This window comes from Homalodisca vitripennis, unplaced genomic scaffold (genome assembly GCF_021130785.1).
Source record: "Homalodisca vitripennis isolate AUS2020 unplaced genomic scaffold, UT_GWSS_2.1 ScUCBcl_2224;HRSCAF=6758, whole genome shotgun sequence".
NCBI lineage: Eukaryota > Metazoa > Arthropoda > Insecta > Hemiptera > Cicadellidae > Homalodisca > Homalodisca vitripennis.
Genome location: NW_025778339.1, coordinates 27,848 through 53,059, shown reverse-complemented (window position 1 = coordinate 53,059; position 25,212 = coordinate 27,848). Strand labels below are relative to the sequence as shown.

The 25,212-nt window shown below is 32.7% G+C and overlaps 1 protein-coding gene across 2 annotated transcripts in view; it reads left to right on the top strand.

Annotated features, from left to right (window-relative positions):
* The first annotated feature begins 1,601 nt into the window (after positions 1-1,601).
* Positions 1,602-25,212, top strand: part of LOC124371898 (lysophospholipid acyltransferase 7-like) — a 46,840-nt gene continuing 23,229 nt past the window's right edge. The window contains exons 1-4 of one of the 2 annotated variants that reach the window (XM_046830266.1): positions 1,604-1,779; positions 1,902-2,064; positions 15,484-15,610; positions 22,692-22,854. In XM_046830266.1, coding sequence (XP_046686222.1) covers positions 2,048-2,064; positions 15,484-15,610; positions 22,692-22,854 — 307 coding nt within the window. In that variant the 5' untranslated portion in view covers positions 1,604-1,779; positions 1,902-2,047. Of the gene's footprint in view, positions 2,065-15,483; positions 15,611-22,691; positions 22,855-25,212 lie in introns of both variants that reach the window. The other variant, XM_046830265.1, reaches the window with a different exon arrangement.

The following is a 25,212-nucleotide window of genomic DNA, read 5'->3' as shown; positions in this document are numbered from 1 at the left end:
AAGTTTGATAAGAAGTAAGTTAGACTATGGATCATTTTTGTTTGGTCATGTCTGTAACAAAGAATTGAAGAAACTAGATGCAATACAAAACCAAGCTTTAAGAATATCATTAGGGGCATTTAAGACCACTCCAATCATTGCTCTACAAACTGAAGCTAACATACTACCATTAAATATCAGAAGATCAATACTTACAGATAAGTTAGTTTATAAAATATTATCAGAACAATGTCATCCTGCATACAGAAGTCTCATGTTTCTCAACATGCTAACTGAATGTAGACCATATTGGAGAAGGAAGACTAAACCATTGTATTTACACTCCCTTACAAAAATCAATTCTTTTGACCCAAACTTATCACTTAAAGAAAGCTGTAAAACCTTCTGGGACTTTAAACAACCTATATTAACAATGGACAATGAAATAAAATTTGTCTTCACACTCGAATATCCAAAAAAGGTAAGCAACAACACTATTGTAAAACAACGTTTTCTCGAAGTAACCTCAGAGAAAATATACAAACAATCGCTAAAAATATATACAGATGGATCAAAAACCGAGAATGGTGCTGGTACAGCGTTCTACATTCCAGAATTGGATATCAGAGGTAAATTCTCCCTGCAAGAAGGAATATCCAGCTACTCAGCTGAGCTTATAGCCATATTGCAAGCAACCTTCACACTCGCCACCATCAGACAAAAAGACATCATAATATTCTCCGATTCACAAGCAGCCATAACAGCACTGAGTAACGTATACAACTACTCCAAAGGGGAAGGTATTCCGGTGAGTATCATCCATAATGTAATAGACAGTGGCAAGAACGTCACTTTTCACTGGGTTCCAGCACACGTAGGTATTTATCATAACGAATATATAGATAACCTAGCAAAACAAGCCATAGCAGACGGCACAAAATTGTTCAATATTTACATCCCAACATCTGACTTCAAAGCCTATCAACAAAGGCAGTATGCAGTAGCATATAAGCAGGTATGCCAACGTACACCAAAAGCGGCATGGTACAAAGAAATAGAAAGTACGACAGGCCATAGCCCTTGGTTCATCATGACAAACTTCAAAAGGTGGGAGATAGTCAATGTAATTAGAATGAGATTTGGACATGCTCGGGTCAATACAAAGTTGTTTGACATCAAAAAATATTTCACACCACTTTGTTTAAGTTGTACCCTCGCTGAACGAGAATCCCTTGACCACGTTATTCTACGATGCCCAGCCTACGATTTTGCGAGAGACCTGCGCTTTAAGATATTAAATAATCTACTTAGATCACATAATATGAATTTGATTGATATATTAAAACTTCATAACATAGAAATATACAAGGAACTCAACCAATTCTTAAAACAAATAAAAAAACACATATAGCTTCAAAGACAGTACACCAACATATATGTCTTCCTGGATATATGTCTCCCTGGAAAAATAAATATTCAATGAAAATCCATAGTAACACAAAATAACATATGTATGGCAGAAGTTTAACCCCCAGAGAACCACGAGGCGTCATGGGAATTCATCCGAGCCTGTTTAATTAAACGAAGAGAAAAAAAAAAAACTTCTGTTTTGTTCTTATCAAGTTTGTTTAGTACCAACAAAGCCAACCAGTGCTTTGCAACTAGTTGACTGGTAATTAATAATCATTGAAGATGAGTGCAGAGTTTTAGTAAGTGGTTGAATTAAAATAAATTAGGCTCCACAATGAGAAGCATTTAAATATTGGACTGGTAATTTGTTTGTATGGACTAATTGTCACCGTGAGTTGTGTTATTTTGTAATCACTCAAACATTTTGCTGTTTGTGGTTTTTCCACATATAACCTAGAAGGCAATGGAATGGGATGATATTATTTACTTATCGTTATTATTTTCATGTATAGGTTTTGGCCATTTTCTGAGACAAATTAAAAATAAAGAATCGAGAAAATGGGTTGCCACAATCTTTGGATTTATAATAGTTCTAATAGCTTCAGGAAGACACATCCTACACCCTTTACTCACTGTATTAGTGAATGCCCTCATCATAATGTATGGTAACAAGAGGTAAGTAACAAGACAGTCATTATTAGCCTATATTTCAGTAAATATTTAGGCTACTTTAGCCAGCTTCACATTACTTGTGTTTTTTTTGTATTTATTTATATTAGCGTGACCATGGAAAATGGACTTTTTTTCATGGGTTGGGCATTTATAGCCAAGTATTATTATCACAGGTGCATATGAACTGGGGGGAAAGTATACTATTGTATTATATTGATGCCTTTCGGACATTATTGCGTTAAGGAGCAGGGGCATCACGTGATCTGGTATTCGACTTTTGCAAGCTTGAGTTAATTTTTTTTCTAATAGAGCAAGCAGTGCGCAGCACTGCGAAGCGGGCAGGCATCGTTGACAGGATTAACGTATTTCAGTAACTTATCACTTACCTTAATGGATAGTGTTGCCAGAGGTACGATAATTATCGTAAAGGTACGATAATTTTATTGATTTTATGCACCGGTAAGATACACGATGGGTAGTTATTATCGTACCATGAAAGATTTTTGACAAATTTATACAAGTAACAAACCAAAAGTTAATTATAACATAATTTATTATACAAACATAAAATACTTTTTCATTGATTGAATGTGTTTGGTACGATTATTTTATATAAAAGTACGATAATTTCTCATTGTTGGTATGATAATCGGTTTTTAAAATCTGGCTATACTGAGTTTGAGCAGACGCTGAGTTATAGGAAACTGTCAAAATCAGAGTTTTCAGAGGATTTAAAAAAATCGTAGCTCCTTTGATTTTCGTTATCGACGAGTTTTTTCTTCAATATTGTTTTCAGGAAAAATTGTAGTTATCAGGAAAAAAAATGAACATACCTTTCCATGGTCACGTTAATGTAAACTGATACCTTTTTTTTATATTTTTTTTAATGAAAGAAAAACTTAAGACTAACATTTACGATCGATACTCAGATCACATTAGATGATTTGGTAGGTATCTATTATATTATTAATATAATTGTTAACCCTTTTACTGCCGACGTCCGACATATCGGACGTCGGCATTTTTGCCGAAAACACCAACGTCCGATATGTCGGACGTCTGTTTTTTTTATCGTTACTGGCTACTGTTATGTTCAAATGCCAAAATATTCGGTATTTTGGTTGTTTAGGAGCAAAGGATAATGAAAGAAGCCATTTGAAGAACTTTGGATTTCTATTTTTGTCGTCTTTGACTAGAATTGACGAACTACCTAGACAGCTGTCAAAACCAGATGATCAGATTATGTTACTGAAATCTTCGTTCATTGTTGTTGTTTACAATGTTATCGAAAGTTTTTTGAAGTGTTACTTTTGTTGATCAAGGATAAAATGAGTAAAAGAGTTACATCTAACTCTCCTGTGAGTGAGGGAACAATAAGTAAGTGCAAGACGAACTAAGTGACGATTTCCTTCAGAATTTGTCAGATTCAGATGCTGAGAACGAATCTGATATTATTGTTAGGGCTATTGATGACAATCAAAGTGATGTGGATGACACTGATGACGATCCTGACTGTATCTTACCATCAGATAATGAGGAGTTATTAGATAGTGAGGGGGATGTGGCACAGATAAGTTTACCTTCAAATTCCACTGGTAGGCCTAGAGGAGGCCTACCAGTTTTGGGAAAATCCTCATAGTGCAGTTATGTTTCAAGGTAGCACCTTCAAATTTGGTATATGTTCTAAGCAATTGCTCTAGTTTATAATGATATCATGCTCATAATTTTAGTATAATTTTAAAAATAAATTATCAGATGCCAAACACAATTTTTATTTTTTTATTTATTTTTTATTTATACCATTTAAAAAAATAAATAATGTGTTTGTTTCAAATTAAAATGTCTTTTTATTATTTAAAAAACAGCATTTAAATACGAGTAAATAAAATAAAAATTCATGCAAATCTAATGAAAAATAAAAAAGATACAGCATTTTTTTTAAATGAATGCACAACAGTGATTTTCCTCCTTGGCAATTTTGACTGGTACAATAAAAAAATGGCCGGCAGTAAAAGGGTTAATGTCATGTAGATCTCCGTTAGTCACACATGATTTTTAGCACAATTATGGTTTTTAGTCCTTAAATTAGCCTAATGTGAGCCACAGTTGTACTAAAAAGTTTTTCTTTTTCCCCTATATAAACTGTTGTAAAGCATTAATACATTCTTGTCAATTGTTAAAAAAAGAAATAAATTTTTTTGTTATTTTATTTAGTTGTTGTTATTCTTGTATTTATATATTACTAAAGTCCAAAGTTACATGAGTGCATCTTTGATGTGTGTGTGTTTATATATAAATAGGCTATATATACATTTTATAATGGCACCCAATGTGGTGCGAAAGGCAATTTTCATTAGTGGATTAAATATCTGAAAATTGTTTTAAAAAACCACTCATAATGGCCTAGTCTAGACAGTAGCCCAGATTAAGATGCAAGTTAGAAAATTAAATGTAAGTTTGCACTTACAACCTATAATTTGTAATATCCAATTGACTTTAATCAAAGACCATTAATAGAAATAGACTGCTGATTCATTCGGGAGAAGTGTGCCAACTCGTCAGCCAAGTTGTAATGTTGACAGCTCACCCTAGACCCTACCTTGTGGACTGAATTACAGCTTCTTTACAGATGTGCTAGAGTAAACTACAGTCGTACTAACTAAGTACATAAAAGATGTTGCCGTTTTTAATGGATATAAAACAGATTTAGTCGAACATATATTTAAAAAAGCAAAAAAGAAACATGACAAAAAGTCAAAAACAACACTTTTACCTATTAAAGACACAAACACAAATTGGATAAGCACTACATGGACAAATATATCTAAAGATGTACAAAAATCATTCAAAAAACATACAAATAAAGACGTCACATATAAAACAACAAGCAAATTGAAGAATAAATTGAAAAATCCAAAAGATAAAGAAGAAAATATTAATAAATCAGGTATATACCAAATTAAATGTGATGACTGCAACAAAAAATACATTGGACAAACAAGAAGAAAAATTCATACACGATATAAAGAACATTGCTCCCACATTAAATTCAACAGAGAAGAAAAATCAGCCGTCGCACATCACTGTATCAATACTGGACACACTATATCACAGAAAAACCTAAAATTATTAAAACATGTTAACACTCCAAGATATTTAAATGCATGGGAGTCATATTACATTAATCAAACAAATACAGAAGATCTATTAAATCAAGAAGATGGACCAATACAAAATTCAATATTACTTAAACGAAGATTACAAAAATAACATTCAAAATTGATATAGTATAATACCAGTAATAATTTAATTGTATTTACAAACTACGCCACACAGGACAAATTAATATTAAATCACATATGTTAACTATTATTAATAATCAAATTTACTTTTTGTATTTACTTTTGTGATGTGTCTGAAGAAGACAGCCTCGCTGTTGAAAGGCCTCACAAATCAATAAAAAAGTCTTAAATATTGGTTTTATGTTTTTCATCTAAGTTAAAAGTGACCAATATAAGCTCCATCTACAGCATTACAGTCGTACTGTTTTCACCAGCCTCAAATTAAAATTACCAGTCCACGTATAATATTAGTCTCTCTGCTATAATTTGTATGGGTTATTTTGTATGAAATAAACACACTCAAATAAACAAAAATTCTTTACCACCTCAGAATTTGATAAAATTTGGTAAAGTGGTAGTCCTCATATAGATTAGAAAAATTACAGATTTCCTCCCAAATATTTCAAACGGGTTCAAAGTTATGGCTATGTAAAGTTTCTCTAAATCTACCAAAAAACCGGAACAAACATATATTGTAATCACCATAGTTTTTCTCCTAATCAAGCATGAGAGATGGGAGTGGTGTCATTTTACTCAGTTTTAATTAAACGCTCTTTATTTTAATTTACAACATAACACATTTTTGAAAAATCAAACAACTTCTCGGCCTGACTGGATCCATTTTCTGATAAATGGTTTTGATGCTAATAATACTAAAATTGATTCCTCTAATTCCCGGGTCAGTAAAAAATTAATGAAAATGAAATTAACTAATGCAAAATAATGCAAAAATTAAGGCAATCAATATTAACTTGGAAACAAAAATAGCTCAATGTACCGAGCAGTTCAAATTTCCTAAATTAATAGACTATAAAAGTACAGAAAACCTTTGGATTCAATTGGATAAAAGATGCACAGGCAAAATAAACTCTGGAATTCTGACTAATAGAGGTTTGCCTCCTTCTAAAATGATTTAATAATGCTCATAAGTTAACAAAAATCGTTTGTCGATTTGGAAACCCAAAACAATCAATTTGAAGCTATTACTTAAAAACAATCCAAATGTTAAACTAGTCCAAATTAAGAATAAGTGGAACAACATAATTTTAAAATCCCACAATAAATGCCAAATCTTTACTATAGACCTAATTCGAGCTGAAAACTAATCTGAAAGTGTGTTTATAGAAGATTTCAATTAGTTAATTATTTAAATTAATGAATCAATATCTGTTGATTATATTGATAGTTGTAATTAAGCAAATTTGTTGGTTAATATCAATTTAAAAACCGGTTACACTTATTGATCCATCTGGGTAAAGATAAAGAATCTCAAATATTGTAGATTTGGGTATAAGTTTAAAACCTTAGACCAAAAAAAGAAAAAGACTGTGCAGAGATGAGTGACGAAACCAGGTCAGAGCAGGAAGAAGAGTGGAAAGAAAATACATAAATCACCCACACTATAAAGCGTTGACCCTCACTATTTTACTATTTTCATTACTGCAAATAATTACAATATACTAATATTATGTACACTTTAACAATCTTTATATACTTTAGTTCATTTGAATAATAACAATAACAAATTTGTTGTATTTTGAGTATTTCATGAAAATAGCGACCACTAATATTTAGATAATTTTTAATATGGATTGATTGCTTTTAATTCGTTCTGAATTTCATAAAAAAATGTAATATATAATATAACTTCTTTTGTAATTTACTACCCATATAAATACATCATGTAAAGACAAAAAATTATCACTATAATATTATTTCACTATTTATTTTTAAGTTTGTTAGTATGGTACTGATATTTCATTTAATTTTCCATTACTACCATATATATCAAATTAGCATATGCATATTTTATCTTCACTTTTATTGGTAAATATTTTAAATTTGAAAAAGAAAAATTCACTGAAGGAGACTTGGAAAGCTATTTTTATAATAATTTTGTAGATGTACAATACTGATAGGCTATTTTGATAAAACTTATAGACGTACAAGTCGTGTCATGGGAGTTTAGCTGACTGCAGTACAACTAACACTGTACTGCTTCTATCTGGCTGACAAGGAATTGATTACCCATAAATCAAACACATTTATTTTCAACTTCTGACTAATTCTGACCACTAGAAGTCTGCCAATTACTTGACAAGGTGTCTCAGTGGTGATGAATTGAGTAGTTGCCACTGAGTACCGTGTCTGGTAATACACTGGTCTACAGTATCTTACATTTTTGACATGGTTAATGACTACCTTAAATCAATCTAAATTTTACAGTGCAATTCCTTATACCTGACCTTTTTGTAATTACTGATACTCTTAAGAATGCCATCAAAATATCCCTGTGGTATATGCTCAATAGGAGTAAAATATTCAGGATTAAAGTGCACTGGTACATGTGAATTGTGGTGGTACCATGCTGGCTGTCAGAATATCAGTGAAAAAACTCTTAAAAAAATGTCGTTCAATAAAATAAATGACTGGAAATGCAACAAATGTAATACAGACTCTTCAAACCTACTTTCTCAAGTGACAGCTGATTCAAATATAAGCTTCCCCTGTAACACAAATATGAACAATGGTTCTGATTCTCCAAACATTTCTATTAAAGAACTTGAACTTAGCCTAATTGAGAACAACTTTTTTGAAAACACAGCCAGTGAAGAGGGAAAGCTTGAAATGGCTGCAAAAATAGGCTCTGTACTACTCAACGAGAATAATACCTTGAAAGAACAAAACATCAGACTCAAAGCTGAACTTGCTAGCTGTGAAGAACAGATTGAAGAACTTAATAATGAAAAAGAAAGATACACAGAGAGACTAGAAGCACTACAACGCTGTCTAGACGATATGCAAACTTCACTTGATAGAGAAACCCAACTGCGACGGAAAAACCAAGATACCTTTGATGAGCATGAGTGTAAAATGGGGCAAATAATTGATGATTACATTTGTAAGATGAATGAGAAAGACAAAATAATAAAAACCCTGCAAGTTAAATTTGAAAATCAAATCAACATCAATATGTCCAAATCAACCATCAGTACCGCTTCTCAGACCCAAGGCATCGAGAATGATCCCTCATCTGCAACAGCCTCTCCATATCTGCTGCTCCAAATCCTAAACATAAATAAAAAACAAGAAAATATGGAAAATATGATGATAGCATTGTCTTCACAGCTTCAACAGTTGTCTACTAATCAAACAAAACAGCTCAGCAATTTGGATCATTTACCTGTGGAGAGTAAACCTATCTGCACTCAAAATTTAAATTATGACCTGACTAACCCCGGGACAAATGAATCACTGACTTCGACCCCAGGAGCCAGACAAACCTGCAGACAAAAACTGAACGAAAGTACAATGACTAACGCCTATCCAACATCAACCCCAGGAGCCAGACAAACCTGCAGACAAAAACTGAACGAAAGTACATTGACTAACGCCTATCCAACATCAACCCCAGGAGCCAGACAAACCTGCCGTCAAAAACTGAGCAGAAGCACGATGACCAAAGACTACCCAACATCAACCCCAGGAGCCAGACAAACCTGCCGTCAAAAACTGAGCGAGTTGAAAAAACCTTCTACTAACAATAAAAGAAACAACGTTTTCAGTGTTTCCTTACAGGTAGCAAGATTTACAGCTAATAAGGACAGGCAAGGGGGTGTGAATCCAAAAATAAAAGTGCTGGCAAAGAAACCGCCAATAACTGCAAAAGTCCGCAGTCACAATGAAGCTCTAGAAGAATTCTTCGTAAAGCACATAGAATTCTACAAAAAAATCAATGAGAGCTATAAAAGTAGTGCTATTGAATTAGAATTACTGCCAGAGCACTCTGAACCTAACCCTTCAGATGAACCTTGCACACAGATGGCAACCTCCTCAACAGGTCCTTTTTTAGAGGACAGCCACCTGAAAAAGGCCAAAGAATAACAATTAACACTCAAAGGCCTGGTTTGGATGGAGAGAACATATTGTCGATTTTCCATCAAAATGTCGACCGCATCAGTAACAAGGTGGAGAGATTAAACCATTTATTATCCTCTCTCAAGCCAGATTTGGTAGTTGTCACAGAACACGGACAACATGCAAATAACATCATAAATATGCAATTAAATGGTTATACTCTGGTCTCCGCATTTGGAAGAGTGCATAACATTAAAGGAGGGGTAGCAATTTACAAAAGTAACAAAATAGAGAATGAAACTACAAGTTTGGAAATGGAACATCTCAGTATACCCCTAGTCTGTGAAGTAACAGTTGCCTCTATTAAACTTTCTGGAAAAGAACAACTTTATATGATAGGTGTATATCGGCCTCCTAATAATCTGATTGACATCACAGCAGAAGCTATCGAGGTCCTTCATAAAGTTCTGGATAACATTCCGACTCACAGCAGAATTATTTTGATTGGGGATATAAATATTGACATTTTAAGACCTACTAGGGAAACTATTATGTTTGATGAATTTCTTTTGTCCCATAACATGACACGACTCCAACTTTCGGCGACCAGAGTATTTCAAGGTCATCAGTCCTCCATAGATGCTATCTGCACAAATGCTGAAATTGATGAATCTCAAATCTGTGTTGGGGCCTGTACTTTTTATATTATTTACTAATGATTTTCCTAACGTTTTACATTCATACAGTAATTTAGTCATGTATGCTGACGATTCTATGCTATTAACTGCCAATAGCTCAGTGGAAAATCTAGAAATAAATTCATACATTGCTGTTAACATTGCTATGGACTATTGTAGAAACAATGACCTGGTTTTCAATGAATCAAAGACGAAACAAATTTCATTTGGGAACAAGAAGGATGACATTTCAGATCTACCAAATCTTCAATCTGTCAGCTCAACTAATTATCTTGGAATCATTGTTGATGACAAACTCTCATGGCTAAATCATATTAATAACTTATGCCTTAAACTTAGCTCAGCAATCTATGCCATAAAAAGGACGAAAGCTATAAGCACGACAAAAGCCACAATAACAGCCTATCATGCTCTGTTTGAAAGCCATATGAGATATGGCTTAGCGGTTTGGGGTGGTTCAACTGAAAGAAATCTCCAACGAATCCTCATTCTTCAAAAAAAGGCTCTAAGAATCATGGTTGGCTTGGGATGTAGAGAGAGCTGTAGAGGGGTATTCAAAGAGTGGAGGTTATCAACAGTAGTCAGCCTTTATATTGTAGAATGTATTGTGATAGCTACAACTCATAATGTCCAACAGCACCAAGACATTCACTCTTACAATACTAGGCATGCCAATAACTTTACTTTGCCAATCCACAAGTTAACTCTCTCTGAAACAAAACCAACCTATGCTGGGGCAAAATTCTTCAATAATCTCCCTGATGAGCTGAAGAAAATGGAAGGAAGGAAGTTGAAGAAAAGCCTGCACTCCTGGTTCCAAGAGAGACCCTTTTACTCAGTAAAAGAATTCTTGAATTGGAGAGCCGACTCGCAGAGAATGTGAAGACCTAGGCAGCTAATGACAACAAACCTGGGAAAAATTTTTAAGATAATATGTATTTGACGCCATTTCCTTCTTGATGAATGTGAAAATAAAGAATTTTCTTGTCTTGTCTTGTCTTGTGGCTCAGAAGGCTGACTCAAGTGTTCCACTTCTGACCTTAATTTAGCCAAACCACACAGTTTATAATAAAATATGGAGAATACAAATTTATTATTCAGATTTTTCCCCAATATTTCCGACTGACAAAAACCACGTTATGAAATAAACAAAAACTTTCTCACAAAAGAACTTTTTGATGCATTTTAGTTAAGAAAAGTGTAGCGTTTTTAAAGCTACATTGATTTATTTTTTTAATTAAATCTTAAATTAAATAAAAATTTTGGAATCGAAATATTGGGATTTAATTTTAGATTAGATTGTGAAAAGTCAGGGTAAAAACGAACATGTAATCTTTTGGCAAGTTAGTACTGGTAGTTTTAAATTGTTAGGAAGGCAGGTTGACTGCCTTGAATTGATTAGAACTTGTCTTTTTGCGAGTATTGTTCTCCTGGTTTGATACAGCTGGACCAATGAGAGAACACCGCGGATGTCCTGCAAAGTTGATTGGAAAGGGAAGTATTTAAGCGCTCATAATTTTTGCCCTTCTTTTGGTTATTTTCGTGAGTAAGTTGATTACAGTGCGCCGTGTTTCATAAATTGTTTTCCGCGAGGGATTTTGAGGTAAGCACCAAATTTATTGTATGTTTTATTGAAATAGTCTTCCTGATTTGATATTAAATTAATTTTGTTGTCTTTTCTATAGGAAAAGATTAAATTCATAGAAACTACAGAGCAATCTGAATAACTTATTCTCGAAGAACAATAGAGCATAATAGAATCATACAAGTTACATTGGTTCATGCTTGCAAGAAAAGTGAATTAAAATTGAACTTTGTTAATAACTTTAATTGAGATTTGCAAAAGTAGTAATTTATTAATATTTAACTGGAACTGTTTTATTGTGAATTATTAATTGGAAATTAATTGAACATTAATAATTGTTTGAGAGAGCTGTAATCTGAATTGCAGAGACTTGAAAGTTAAGGTTCAACTAGTGTAAAGAGAAGTCTAAAATTTTAATTTTTTTTTGAATTTTGAGTGAACTTAGAAGTGAACATTTTATTTGAGTTATTTCCAAGTGGTATTTGATTTTTATTTTAAAACTTTATTATTTTATTTTAGAAGAGAGCTCTGATTTTAGTTTGATATATTTGATTAATATTTTTTATTTCTTGCCAAAGGAATTTTTAAATTTACTAAAAGGTTTGTTAATTCTTTGTGGAAAATAGAGTGATAAAAATTCTGAAACGTTGAACTTATTAATTTTCCAGTTTAAAATAAATCCATTGTGTTATTTAGAACTGTGATTTTTATTTTAGACAAACCAGATAATATTTAATAGTTAACCAATTTAGTAATAAATTGTACTGAATATTCACTAGGAGCTTACTAATCAAAAAATATTTTATATCGTCTTGGATGTCTCATTGATAATTTAAATATTAATACTCTGGAATATTAATATCTACAATCCAAGTCATTATAAAAAGTTTTGTTACTAATGTTTGTAATTGATTCTAATACAAAGCAAATTAGACTTTCTAAAATCATCATGTACTTTTGTTAAAGAGTATAAAATTTCAGAATTTGAATACAACTATAACTATACTTTACAGCATTATTAATGAAACATGGTAAGTTAAACGTAAGCATATGTTTTGGAGATTGGTTCAATGGTTTCACCAATAAGGGGACGTGGTTTGACTTTAACTTCTGTAATGGCCCTTGTAATATCAGAATCCCAGTCTATTTCTGTCTTTGGTTGGCTGTGTTAAACATGTTTGTGGCAATTATTTTTAGGTCAGTCAGTTTTTCTTATTTTACTTCAATAACAAAATTTTGGTCTCGTATTGGTAGATTTTTATATGAATTTTGTAGGTTGGGTAATATATCGTGGGTTATGTGTGGGGGTTAGGTCTCTCAAATAGGTTGGATTTGGTCAGTGTAGGTTAATGAACATGTGTAATAGTTATAGTTAAGTAAGTTTTTCTTATTTCGTTTAGGCTCTTAAGTTGATCATGTACTATTCCTATAGAGAGTTATTCCTTTTGGATTTTTATAGGAGGAGTTTAATTTTTCCTCTACTGTTATCCTGTTTACATTTTAAGTGTTTTCCCTTAAAGCAATAAACAAATATTTTAATGTACGAGTAAATACTTGTAAACTTGTTTAATCTCAAAGTTCATTTTTAACACTTTTCTGAAGAAAACCCCTTACCTACACTTGACAGATATAATTTTGTATACACTTTTACCTTCTTCATATATAATTGAGAATAGTAAAATTTGTTTGTATGCTGATGATATAAGCTTGTGCATTGCCGATATGGAATTAGGTACAACTAAAAAGAAATGTAACAAATCAGTTTCATTGTTAAAAAATTACTTAAATAACAGAAGTCTTTTACTCAATGATAATAAAACTACTTTTATACAGTTTACTTGCAAAAATGTTGAATCAAACAAAATTAATATGAAAAACCTGGATAAAGAAACTAAATTTTTAGGGCTACATTCAGATAATACACTTAATTGGAACATTCATGTACAAAAAATATGTAACAAAATAAGTTCAGGAATTTTTGCACTAAGAAGGCTAGCACCTTTTTGTAATAAACAAACCTTGAAATCAGTGTACTATGCCATGGTCCATTCACATATCGCATACGGGATTGAAGTGTATGGGGGAACAAGTGCTGTAAACCTGAATAAAATTTTACGTCTACAAAAGGAGGCAATTAGGGTGATTATAGAACTCAAAAAAGATGAGTCATGTAAGTTATATTTTAAAGAGCTCGAGTTTATGACTGTATACAGCCTCTATATATGTAGAACAGTATTATATGTAAAAAATAATGAGACTAAATTACCACGACAACTACATGTTCATGATTATAATACTAGAAACAAAAATAACTTTGTAATAAAACAACATAATAAAGAAAAATTTAAGCAAAGCCTAACTTATATGGTAATCAAGTTTATGGGGGACCTGCCAGGTAGCATCAGGAATGAAAACAATAGTGTTAGATTCAAAAATAAATTAAAACAGTTTTTAATTGATTTATCATGTTATAATTTTGAAGAGTTTTACTCCCAGAGCCATGTATTTTGATTTTGATTTCTGAAGTCTAGTGGAATTAATTACAATTTGGTAATAAAAACGATTTAAATGATATTAAACCTATTTTAACTATGTTAAGATTTTGAAAATAATTTACATTAAAAAGGTTGTATATATGTGCAACTAATATAACATTACCTTGAATTTATTTATTAAGAATGACGCATTCATGTACATTTTATGTATGTCTTGAATAAAGATATTATTGATTGATTGATTGATTGACACAGTAGGGGTTTTGTAGACCCCTTGCAGAATTTGGCTAAAGCCTAAAATATTCAATTTCTTACTAAAACCTTTTGCAGCTGTGGCCTTCCTACTTTCAGATGGCAACTAAAACAAGCTTAACCTGAGTACTTTATTTGGGCTGTAGCATTTAGATTTTTAAAATGATTTAGATATGTATGGTAGAACCAACTACTGCATATTTCGTGAATATATTTACTCACTTGTAATAAGTTTAATATATAGTTATTTATTGTGATTTTGTAATGGCTTAAACAGTATTTGCAAAAAAGTAGAGTTGCAAAATTTAGTATGTGTTCTATTAGTATGAACTACAATGGAAACTGAACTAGAATATAGATTACTAAATATCAGGAAAATTCACTCCCTGTCCCTCTAATGTACATTACGTTGTTCTATGTAATGTAAAAATACATAGAATAACCTTGGAATACTTGTTATATTAGCAAACATTTTAATTTGGCTTTTATTAAGCCTTCAATAATTCTGGTTTCACATTATTCTTTTGAAACACAATCCTGTATTTTAGTAGAAAAGATCAATAACCTATTGAGTTTAATCTGGATATTTAGATAACCTAGAATAATAAATCGTAAACTAAAACCCTTTTAAATTCTTTTATTTCAGACACGTGTTTCGGTATAAACCATCTTCAGTGTGAACAATAACCTCTAATTAAATTATAAACAAAATTTAATTTTGTTTATAATTTAAATAGATTATATATATATAATAAATATAATTAAACACTAAAGAAGAATTACACATTTATCTAAATTATAAAAAAGATCCTCACAACATATTAAATAGCAATTTAAAAAATAAAACAAATCCTATCTTTGAAAAAATATCAAACACAGAATCTTAATCAAAATTACAACTGTGTCATATAAGTTTAACATCTGTTTAAATAGTCGACAGGTGTATATTTATTTGTTTTATTTATAATTTAATTAGAGGTTATTGTTCACACTGAAGATGGTTTATACCGAAACACGTGTCTGAAATAAAAGAATTTAAAAGGATTTTAGTTTACGATTTATTATTCTAACATAAAGATAACCCTATAATGTGGAGTTCATAATATAATTAGATAACCTATTTATATATTTTATCTATTACCAGTGGATATTTTAATTGATCCTCCAAGTTGTTAAGTTTTTAATTGTTTCAGATCAATCCATGTCTTCAGTTTTGGATTTACATTCACATATCTAATATTTTTCCGGACAACAGAATATTTTGGAATTCCATATCCGCCTTCACATACAAATCTGATACAGATGATCTTAACTTTGAAGGTAAGCCGAGTTTAATAAATCAAAGCCAAGATAGCTTATCATTTATGATAAAAACATTATTAACTCATTTTTGTAAGAATGTCTTAGTTTATTTTCAATTAGCTCAATTTATTGGTGCATTTTTAATTCCTCTCAACCTTTTCTCTAATTCTTCTCCCCCCATCTTAACTTTAATTAAGTTCTTCCTTTTTTGTAATTGGTGCAGAATCATTATATAAATTTGTTATATTTAAATGCTTAATATATATCTCTTTAACAATTCACTACTGCAGCTTACATAGTGATCCATACAGTTGCTAAAGTTGAAAGTGTTAAGATAGTATAATATACAGTAGACACTGTCTTAATTGATCCACTATGGGACCGAATCTTGGTCGTATAAGGAAAAATATCTTGGATATAAAATATAATGAGACTTATGTTTTTATACCCATTTATGTTTGTTTATTAGTCATTACAAGTCATTTAGATTTTCCTCGGTACATTGCGTAAACTAATTGTATAAAATATAATATACTACACTCATTATACATTATACACTTTGCCGTTCGGTACTCTGTTGTAAATAATTTTACTTATTGAATGTACATTTTTTTGTGATGTATAATTGATTCAATTCGACCAAAAAGTTGTTAAAGATCAATAAACATATTAAATTGCTTAACATTTCAACACTCATTTAAAAAATCATATTTCTGGTAGATATGAAATAAATATATTACATACAAACCTAATTAGCACATTGCAAAAAATACTACGTTTTTTGGATGAGAAGTCTCTGTTCTATCAATTTCAAGTAATTTTTTAGGTTTATGACAAGAATTCTCGTTGCTCGTATTCAGTATCTGCATATCAGTAACTGGTTCAGAGATGCTTGCATAGAAGTTCTAAACTTAAAAATCCCAAATTTAAATTCCATGAAAGTTTTGTTATGTGAGCTTGTAGAATGTCAAACAGATAAATACACACTAATTATATCTCAGCTAATTTTGATTGAACTGTAACACACACAAGATAAAGGTACTTCTTATATTATATTTCATGTGCAAAAATTTCACTCTACAAAATATAATATCTTCTGTCAGAAGTACCCAAAATTTGGACTCTTCCTGTAATAAGTAGCTTTATGGTACTACTTAGTAAAATATCTATGTGACTCAATTAGTGATGTGAGCTGGGCAAATGCCCAATGGGCTAGACATTTATAAATGGGCATTTGTCTAGGAATTCATCCAAAGCACTTTTAAGCACCCAAAAAGAGAAAAAGTGGGAATTTATAAAAAACAGATGTTTTAACATTACAACATTCATAAAGACCATTATTAATGGTGTTTTATATGGAAAAATATAACCAATTAAAAAATAATCTCTAAGAACTTTGATATTTTCATTATGGTATTTTTGAAAAACCTCATATCTTTATTACATGATCATTAAGAACAGTAATTTGTCAGATTATAATACAAAGTTATTATAATACAATTGTAATATAATAGTTGTGAATTAAAAATTGTTTAAATGTTGAAGGTCATGGTAGTTCTTGCATTTGCAGATTCCAGAAACTCTTCTATAGTGTAGACAGGATTCTTAAGTAGAAATTCTCTAAGCGAGTTCTTCAGTCTGTCACCTGTCAGGTTTCGGAGGAAGTCTGGAAAGAGGTTTTTTAATTTTCGGCCTATGTATGATGGTTTTTTTTCAAAGATGGCTGTTCTGTGTTGCGGAATGGTAAGCCTTGAGGCATGGCGTGTGGGGTAATTGTGAACGTCCATGTGAGTCTGCAGGTGTAATTTGTCGACGTGTAAGATCGCTTCATAAATGTAGAGTGCAGGAACTGTAAGTATGCCTAGGGTCTGGTAGGCCTGTCAGCAGCTTTGCAGCGGCTCAAGGTTTGCAAGGGTCCTGACTGCCTTCTTTTGTAGTACAAGCACTCTCTTAAGGTTCCCTAACGAGGTTCCCCAGATTATGAGGCTGTATCTAATGTGAGACTCTACTAATGCATAGTAGGCTACTTTTGCCGCTTCCAGAGTGCCAACCCATTTGATACGTTTAACAACGTAGATACCTGTACTGATCTTTCTGCAAATGTTGTTTACGTGATCTGTCCAAGTGAGTCCGCTGTCTATAGTTACACCTAAAAACTTAGTCTGATTAAGGACTGATATATTGGGGATGCTTGCAGGTAGGACTTTTTTCTTGCTAAAATGCACTTGTGTAGTTTTGTCAGGATTTATCGCCAAGTCATTTAATTTGCTGTAGGCAATGGCATTTTGTAGAGAATGAACAGAGTTATTATACAATTCTTCAGCTGAGCCATTTCTTAAAAGGAGAGTTGTATCATCTGCGTACATTATGCAGCTGGTACTGTTGTTTTCAATTAGGGCTGGGAGATCGTTAGTCAGTAGAATGAACAGGATGGGTCCTAGTACAGATCCCTGTGGGCCTCCTCTTGTAATTGGTTTAGGGTGTGATCTGAACATTCTAGTGAGGTTAGGCCAACATGGAAAGGCTCTTAATACAACAAAAAAGAGCAATAAGGTGTCTTGCAGGCATTGCCCCACAAGAAAGCTGTCGAGATGCCTTTAAGGAGCTCAAGATCCTCACAGTTGTGTCACTCCATATTCGAGAAGTTGTTCTACATGCAGTCACCACAGCACAGACCAGACACAGGGACATACACCGCCACAACACTAGACATGCTGCGAACTTCGCGCTGCCACCTCACCACCTCAGTCTATATGGGAAGAAGCCATCATATAAAGGTGCAGCCTATTTCAACCATCTGCCAGAACATCTCAAGAAAGAACCAATCAAGAGGCTCAAGAATCAACTAACCATATGGCTGCAAGAAAATCCTTACTACACAGAAAAAGAATTTTTTAACACCTGAACCTGCTTTTAAAACACTTTGTATTGACACAATGTACTGTTCTCTACGAATATGTCATTAAAGAATATTGTCTATTGTCTATTGTCTATTGTCTATTGTCTATTGTTAGATGTTGTATGCTTAATCTCCACAACTTGAGATCTTCCTTTTAGGTAGCTGTTAAACCACTTGTTTTCCAAGCCTCTTACTCCCAAGGCTGCAAGTTTTTTGGAGATAAGATTGTGTCCCAAACAGTCGAAGGCCCTGCTGTAATCTAGAAATAATGCAGTCACGAATTTTCCTTCTTCTATACTGTCGATTATGGATTCAACCAAGCTTATGATGGCAGATAAAGTTGATTTTCCCTTTTTGAAGCTATATTGACAGTCGTAAAAAGGCTGTGTTTTGCAAGATGCGTCATTAGCCTCTTCAATACAATTTTTTCTATAATTTTTGAAAATGTAGAGATTAATGATATGGGTCTATAATTTTCGGGGTCAGTTGTTAGCCCCTTTTTGTGCTTGGGATATACCGTGGAGATTTTAAGTTTTGTAGGAAATTGGCCTAGGGAAAACGATTTATTTATGATTGATGTAAGAGGTTGAGTCAATTCTTCTGCACAATGCTTTACAGTTTTTGAAGAGTATTCATCTGTACCACTGGATGATTTATTTTTTAGACTGTGTATTACTTGTTTTACTTCTTCCCATGTTGTGGGAGTCAGATGAAATGGTTGTATTAAAGGGGTGTTTAGATCCTCTCCTAGTCTGCAATCTCCCAATTGTTGGTTGTTTTGCTGTATTGTCAGTTCAGCTATTTGAGTAAAATAGGTGTTTAGTTGTTCAGCTACCTGAGTAGGGTTGTCTACCACTGCATTGTTAATGTTTAGCTTGGGACAGGTTTTACTAGGCTGTTTAGCATGGCTCTCTGTATTTATTAGGTTCCATACAGCTTTGGACTTGATGTCAGATGTCATTATTTTCCGGGTATTTTCATTTTGTTGTAGTGCTTTTAGTTTATTGTCGTACATCTTTTTCATATTTACCATAGTTTCCCTGTCTTGCACCTTTCCAGTTATATCATAGGTGTTTAGAGCTCTTAAATAGGCAGCTTTCATCTCGGCTGATTCTTGGTCATAGTAGTGAGTTGGTTTACTCTTACTTTTATTCTTCCTTTGAGGGCAAGCGATGTCAAGGGCAGTTCGCAGTACTCCTTCAAATATATTGAATGCTGACTCTGCATCTTCAGTATTGTGGACAGTATCCCAGTTTTTAATGGAAAGCAGTGACTTGAGCTGGTCGAGGTTTCTCCTTCCCATTTGTCGCCATAGAGTTTGTGTATTAGTATAGTGTTTACTACAATACACACTGCACATTTGAGCTGTATGATCTGATAGTACAGTTTGTAAAATTGTTGCACTAAGGTCATGTTCTGGAATATTAGTGCATATACAGTCAATTGAAGTACTTGTGTCAGGTGTAATGCGAGTTGGTGGTAAAAGGAGCCTTCTTATGTTTTGTGTTGCCAGTTCGTTGTCCAAGCATTATGTGGTCAGGGTAGTTGGGTTTTAATCTGTCAATATTTATGTCTCCTGTCATAATAAACAATTTATTATGTGCTTGAATATGTTCCAGGATGTTTGATAGAATGTCCAAGCTAGTTTGAATGTTTACCCCAGGAGGGCGGTAAACACCTAGGAGGTAGAGATGCTTCCCTCTGATTGTTATGTGAGCCATTGCAGCCTCGAGTAGTTTTTCTTCACAGTAGTTAGTTAAATGTCAATAGCTTCTATACTGTTTATTAAGCTGTCCTTACAATAAATAGCAACTCCCCCCAATTTATGTTCTTTTCTGCAGTATTCAGCTATGAGAGTGTATCCTTGAAGTTTTGTGTTTTCAATGTCACTTTGCTTGAGACCGTGTTCTGTTAAGACTAAGAGGCTGGGACATATTTCACATAGTAGATGGTTCAGCCGGTTTATTTTTGAAACAGACCTCTTATGTTTTGATGGTATATTGTTAGGTTGTCACTTTTCTCTGCTGAGTGTTGCCTAAAAAACAGTTTGTTTCTATTGACTCATAGCATTGTAAAATGTTGCTACTGCATGCTTCTGTCTTTCCTTTTGACATCAGTGAAGGTGTGATTGTATCCTTCACAATATGATTTTTAATTTGATTTTGTAACAGATCTTGTGGCTGAGAAGGGGTGTAGGTTTGTTGCTTGTAGGATTGATGGATCAGGTTTCTGGTGGTCGTACATTCCTTATAAAAATCAATGTGTTTTGAGAAGAACTCCTCAAAAGATTCCTCCTTTGGCTTTATTTTGGCAAATAATGGTGGTTTCCTTTTACCAGGTGTTTTGTGTGTTTGTTCTGTGTCGTTTGTTTGTTTTCCCACTTAAGCCATTTGCAAAGAGACACTGTTGTTGGGTTGTATGGGGTTTTTAAGATTTAGTTTTTCAACACAGGTCTGTCTAATTCCAGAAGTGAGAGAGCTGTTAGTCTCTGTCAGGGATGTAGTCATGGTAGTTTCCAGTTATTTATTGCAGGTTTGTCTGATTCCTGAAGTCAGAGAGTTTCTTTGCTCTGTCAGAGATGTAGTCAAAGTGGTTTCCAGTTTTTTATTGCAGGTTTGCCTGTCTCCTGATGTCATTAGTGACAATATTGGCAATAAACAATAATGCCTAAATATTGATTGTTTAACAATTACTATGTAAGGTTTCCAGCCTATATCAATATGTATTCTCTTCATTTGAAAATAAAAAAAACCAAATATTGGTAAACTCTTTATATGAATTTTCATATGTCAGCATACTTCTTCAGATAACAATAATAGTGTATAAATATTTACAAAATTAAATAATTAAACTAACTAAATACAAACAAGAAAAAGAACTGAAATAGAATAATAAACAGGGGAAAATACCTCACAGCTGATGTTTCATCAGAAATACCAAAGAGTAAAAAATTTTGGAAATTAGCGAATGTTCAAACCTAAAGGAAATTTTGATCTTAAAACAAGTTGATGAGCAGTTTCGCTCCTTCTCAAATTAAACCTATTTATATTTTCGTTGGCATGCAATGGAACATTATTGATGCCTTTTAATTTATAACACTTTTCAATTTTGTCCTGATTATATTCCCTGGAATGTACAGCGAGGGGCTTGTCATCTCCATGAACAATACTGTAACGGTGACCTGTCATTCTGATACGAAGAGGGTTAGAGGATTGGCCAATATATTGTTTATTTCAAAAATTACAATTTAGCTGATATAATATTACTTGAATTACAATCAATTGTTCCTTTAATTGGATACGTTTTATTGGTTATGTTACTACTAAAATTTTGACTAGAGGACATAATTTTGCACGTACCACAACATGGTTTTTGACTGGGTTTACAAATTTGGAAAAAAAATGTAATATTTATGCTACAATGTTGCATGAACTTAATAAGGAGTTCTCCAGGCTCATACCACAAACAGATGGGAAGTAGGTGGGATTCCCCCCAGACCCTATAAGGCTTCTCAGTCCTATGTTATGTTTATTGATTTTCTTAATTGGAACAAGGCAAACTCAGCTGTAGCAATGGAAATATCTTTGACCTGAAAGTAGATTTCAAGAGCCGGAAGTAGACGCTTTTTGACAACAAGCAGACTGGACTGAATATATCTTAGACCGGAACTAAATGCTTTTTGACTGAAGTATGTCCGAGACCTATATATTTTTATTTTCTTTTTCTGGTCAAAAAATGCTATGGCATTAGAATTATAATTGATTAGAACCAGAAATGCTCCAAAAATGATAAGAAAGAAAGGTTTAAACAGCTATTTAAAAACTTTTAATTACAAGTATTCTCTTTTGGATTCATTAATTCACAAGCCCTTTCGGATTCATCACTGGTATGAAAAATATGTGCTCAAGAAAGTTTAGGTGTGTATTTGTTTTGCTGTAAAAATTAGTAATAGTTGAAATTTCAAGAGTTAGATTCTAATAATAAAATATTTATGAGAGAATAGTTTTTTATGCTATTTTAGTTTTATTTCTGCACCATTCGTAAATAGTTTATAATAAAAAGAAATTGTATAAAGATATGCCTAATCAGAATATTGGAATTATAATCCAAATTAAAATATCATTTGTTATTTAATTTTGGCTCAAATGTCTTTATGTAGGATACTCTAATTCTGGACTGAAATGAAAAAACTTTTTATAGTTGGTAGGACTGGCGTTTGAGGTTCATGACACTGCTATGGCAGAGAAAGTGAGAGACTCGTCTGATGATTCGCCTCAAATTGAAGTGGAAGCTAGTCGTGTCGCACCCCCAAGCCTTCTGGATATCTTCCATTACTCTTTCTGTTACATTGGTGTACTTACAGGTACATAGGCATTACACCAATAGTGTAAATTGAAATCTCAGTAGTGTTCCTATCAATCTATTGTAACTGAGAATTCCTAATGTTGGTGTTTATCTTCTAATTATTGTTTTAAAGTCAATTTGTCACTATGGAATAAGATTGTAAAAGAGATAGAGTGGGAAGAATTTAATTAAAATTATGAAGGACTGTCATAATAATTTATTTTTCTAGTTTAAAGTAGTTTTTATTGCTTGAAATGTATGGATTAATTAAATTTTTATTTATAATAAGGTATTTCCAGATTGCTTTTTGTTTCTTCACTATGTTATGTTTCAACCTCTATAGAAACTTATTATCAAATGACTACAATTTTTACTTAATGAAATAAAATTTTTTTAAAGTCAACATTAGTAATATAGGGTAGTCCATGAACAGTGAAATAAGAAATTTAGCACCATAAGAAGTTTGTCAAAAATTGTAAAGAAATCTGCAAATTTCAACTTTAAAAAATGGTATAATTGTTGTAATTATTTAATTTTGGTTTATATCAGTGTATACACTTTTAGGGATTATTGAACAGTAAGTTTCTACAATGCAACTGCATTTTAACATGGTGTGGTGTGATATACTGCTAAAGCTCAGATCGAAAGTGTAATGTAAAGAATAATTCTGTAACTATAGAAGTTTCCTATCAGGTAATGCAGCAGTTTCTGATCATAAAGTTAAATAAACAAGATGGTATAGTAAAAGAAAATTTAACAAAATGTTTGCAATTTTGTAATTAAATAATTTGAAGAGCTGAGCTTTCCACTCTGTTGTTGCTCTGTGACAGGCCAGTAATAGTAAATGATGCACTAACTGTGTTGAAGTCTGTTTACTCCATAAAGGCAACTAAGTAAATAGTTGAGATTGTCATGACTCAGTCTAAGTCTGTGTTTATTGTTGGGGTCTATTTTGTTAACTTTGGACACAATTATGTCGGTAGTAGTAAAATGAACAGAAGTCTGTAAATTATCAGCATGCATGTAATATGTGCAGTAGACAATAGACAGTATTTATTATTTTCATATTCATAGGGTTAGTGCCAGTACATTATTTACAATTAAAAGTTAATACATTCATAGAAACTTCTATTAGTCATTGATGGTGGTGTTCAACTCTTGCAGGCTATAAACAATTCCTTCCTCTAGCCACTTGAACATTTTCTTCTTCAAAACAATAGGGCCATGTTTTTTTTTAGTTTTCTTGGTAGCGTGTTGTAAAACCTGGCACCTGATTAACACATTCACTGCGGATGACAAAATTACTGGCAACAGAAAATGTGGGATTTTGTTTTGTTTTTATTTACCCAAAATGGAGTTAGGATGGCCGAAAGGGTTGTCCAAGGTATCCCAGAAGCTTCGTTGGCCGTAACGGGTGACGTCATATCCGTGCCGAGTCTGCTCGTCATCCACACCGGGTGCCGGTGTTGTATGTGCTCGCAGCGCACTAGGTTTCGGCACAAACACTCACGAATTACACGTATATAATACATGACTGACACGTAGATAGTACATCAATTACACATATATATTACATATTAGTTTGAAAAATATACAACATCAAAAACAGTTAACACTCCCCCCTCCCTGAGTAAAAATTAGAAAAAACTATACAGGGTGAGTCAGAAATATGGTAAAATATTTTAAGACGTGATTGTAGAGGTAAAAATAATTAAAAAATGTTATATAAAGGTAGGTCCGGAAACGCTCCATTACTGAGTAATGGCTGGTGAAAGATTTTGCTTTGACGCCTCATGTATTACACTACACAGCAAACTTTTGCTGTTTTATAATAAGGAATGAGTATCTGATTGGTAACAGCTGGTGAAAAACAAACACACTTTTAGTTAAAAATTTTATTTTTAAATACAATAAAAATATCTACAATCGCTTTAAATCTCACCGGAAGATTAAAGATGATGCTCAAAATGACCTCCGTTGTTCAAAATGCACGCGTTCAGGCGTCTTCTTATCGAGTTTCGGACCCGTTCAAAAACTCCAGGTGTCTGCTTAATGGTTTCTATTCCATTAGAAATGTTTAATCGGAGTTCTTCAATGGTATCTATTGGGGAAGAGTAAAATAATGTTTTTAAATGTCCCCAAAGGTAAAAGTCCAAAGGATTTAAGTCCGGTGTTCTTGCTGGCCATGAAACTGGTCCACCTCGGTCTATCCATATATTTGTGAAACTCTCATTTAGGTATCCACGAACAGCCATAGAGTAATGCGCAGGTGTCCCGTCATGCATAAACCACATGTTTTGGCGCAAACGCAGAGGTACACCATCAAGCAGGTTAGGTAGCTCGTCTCTTAAAAAGTTCAAGTACACCACGCCATTAA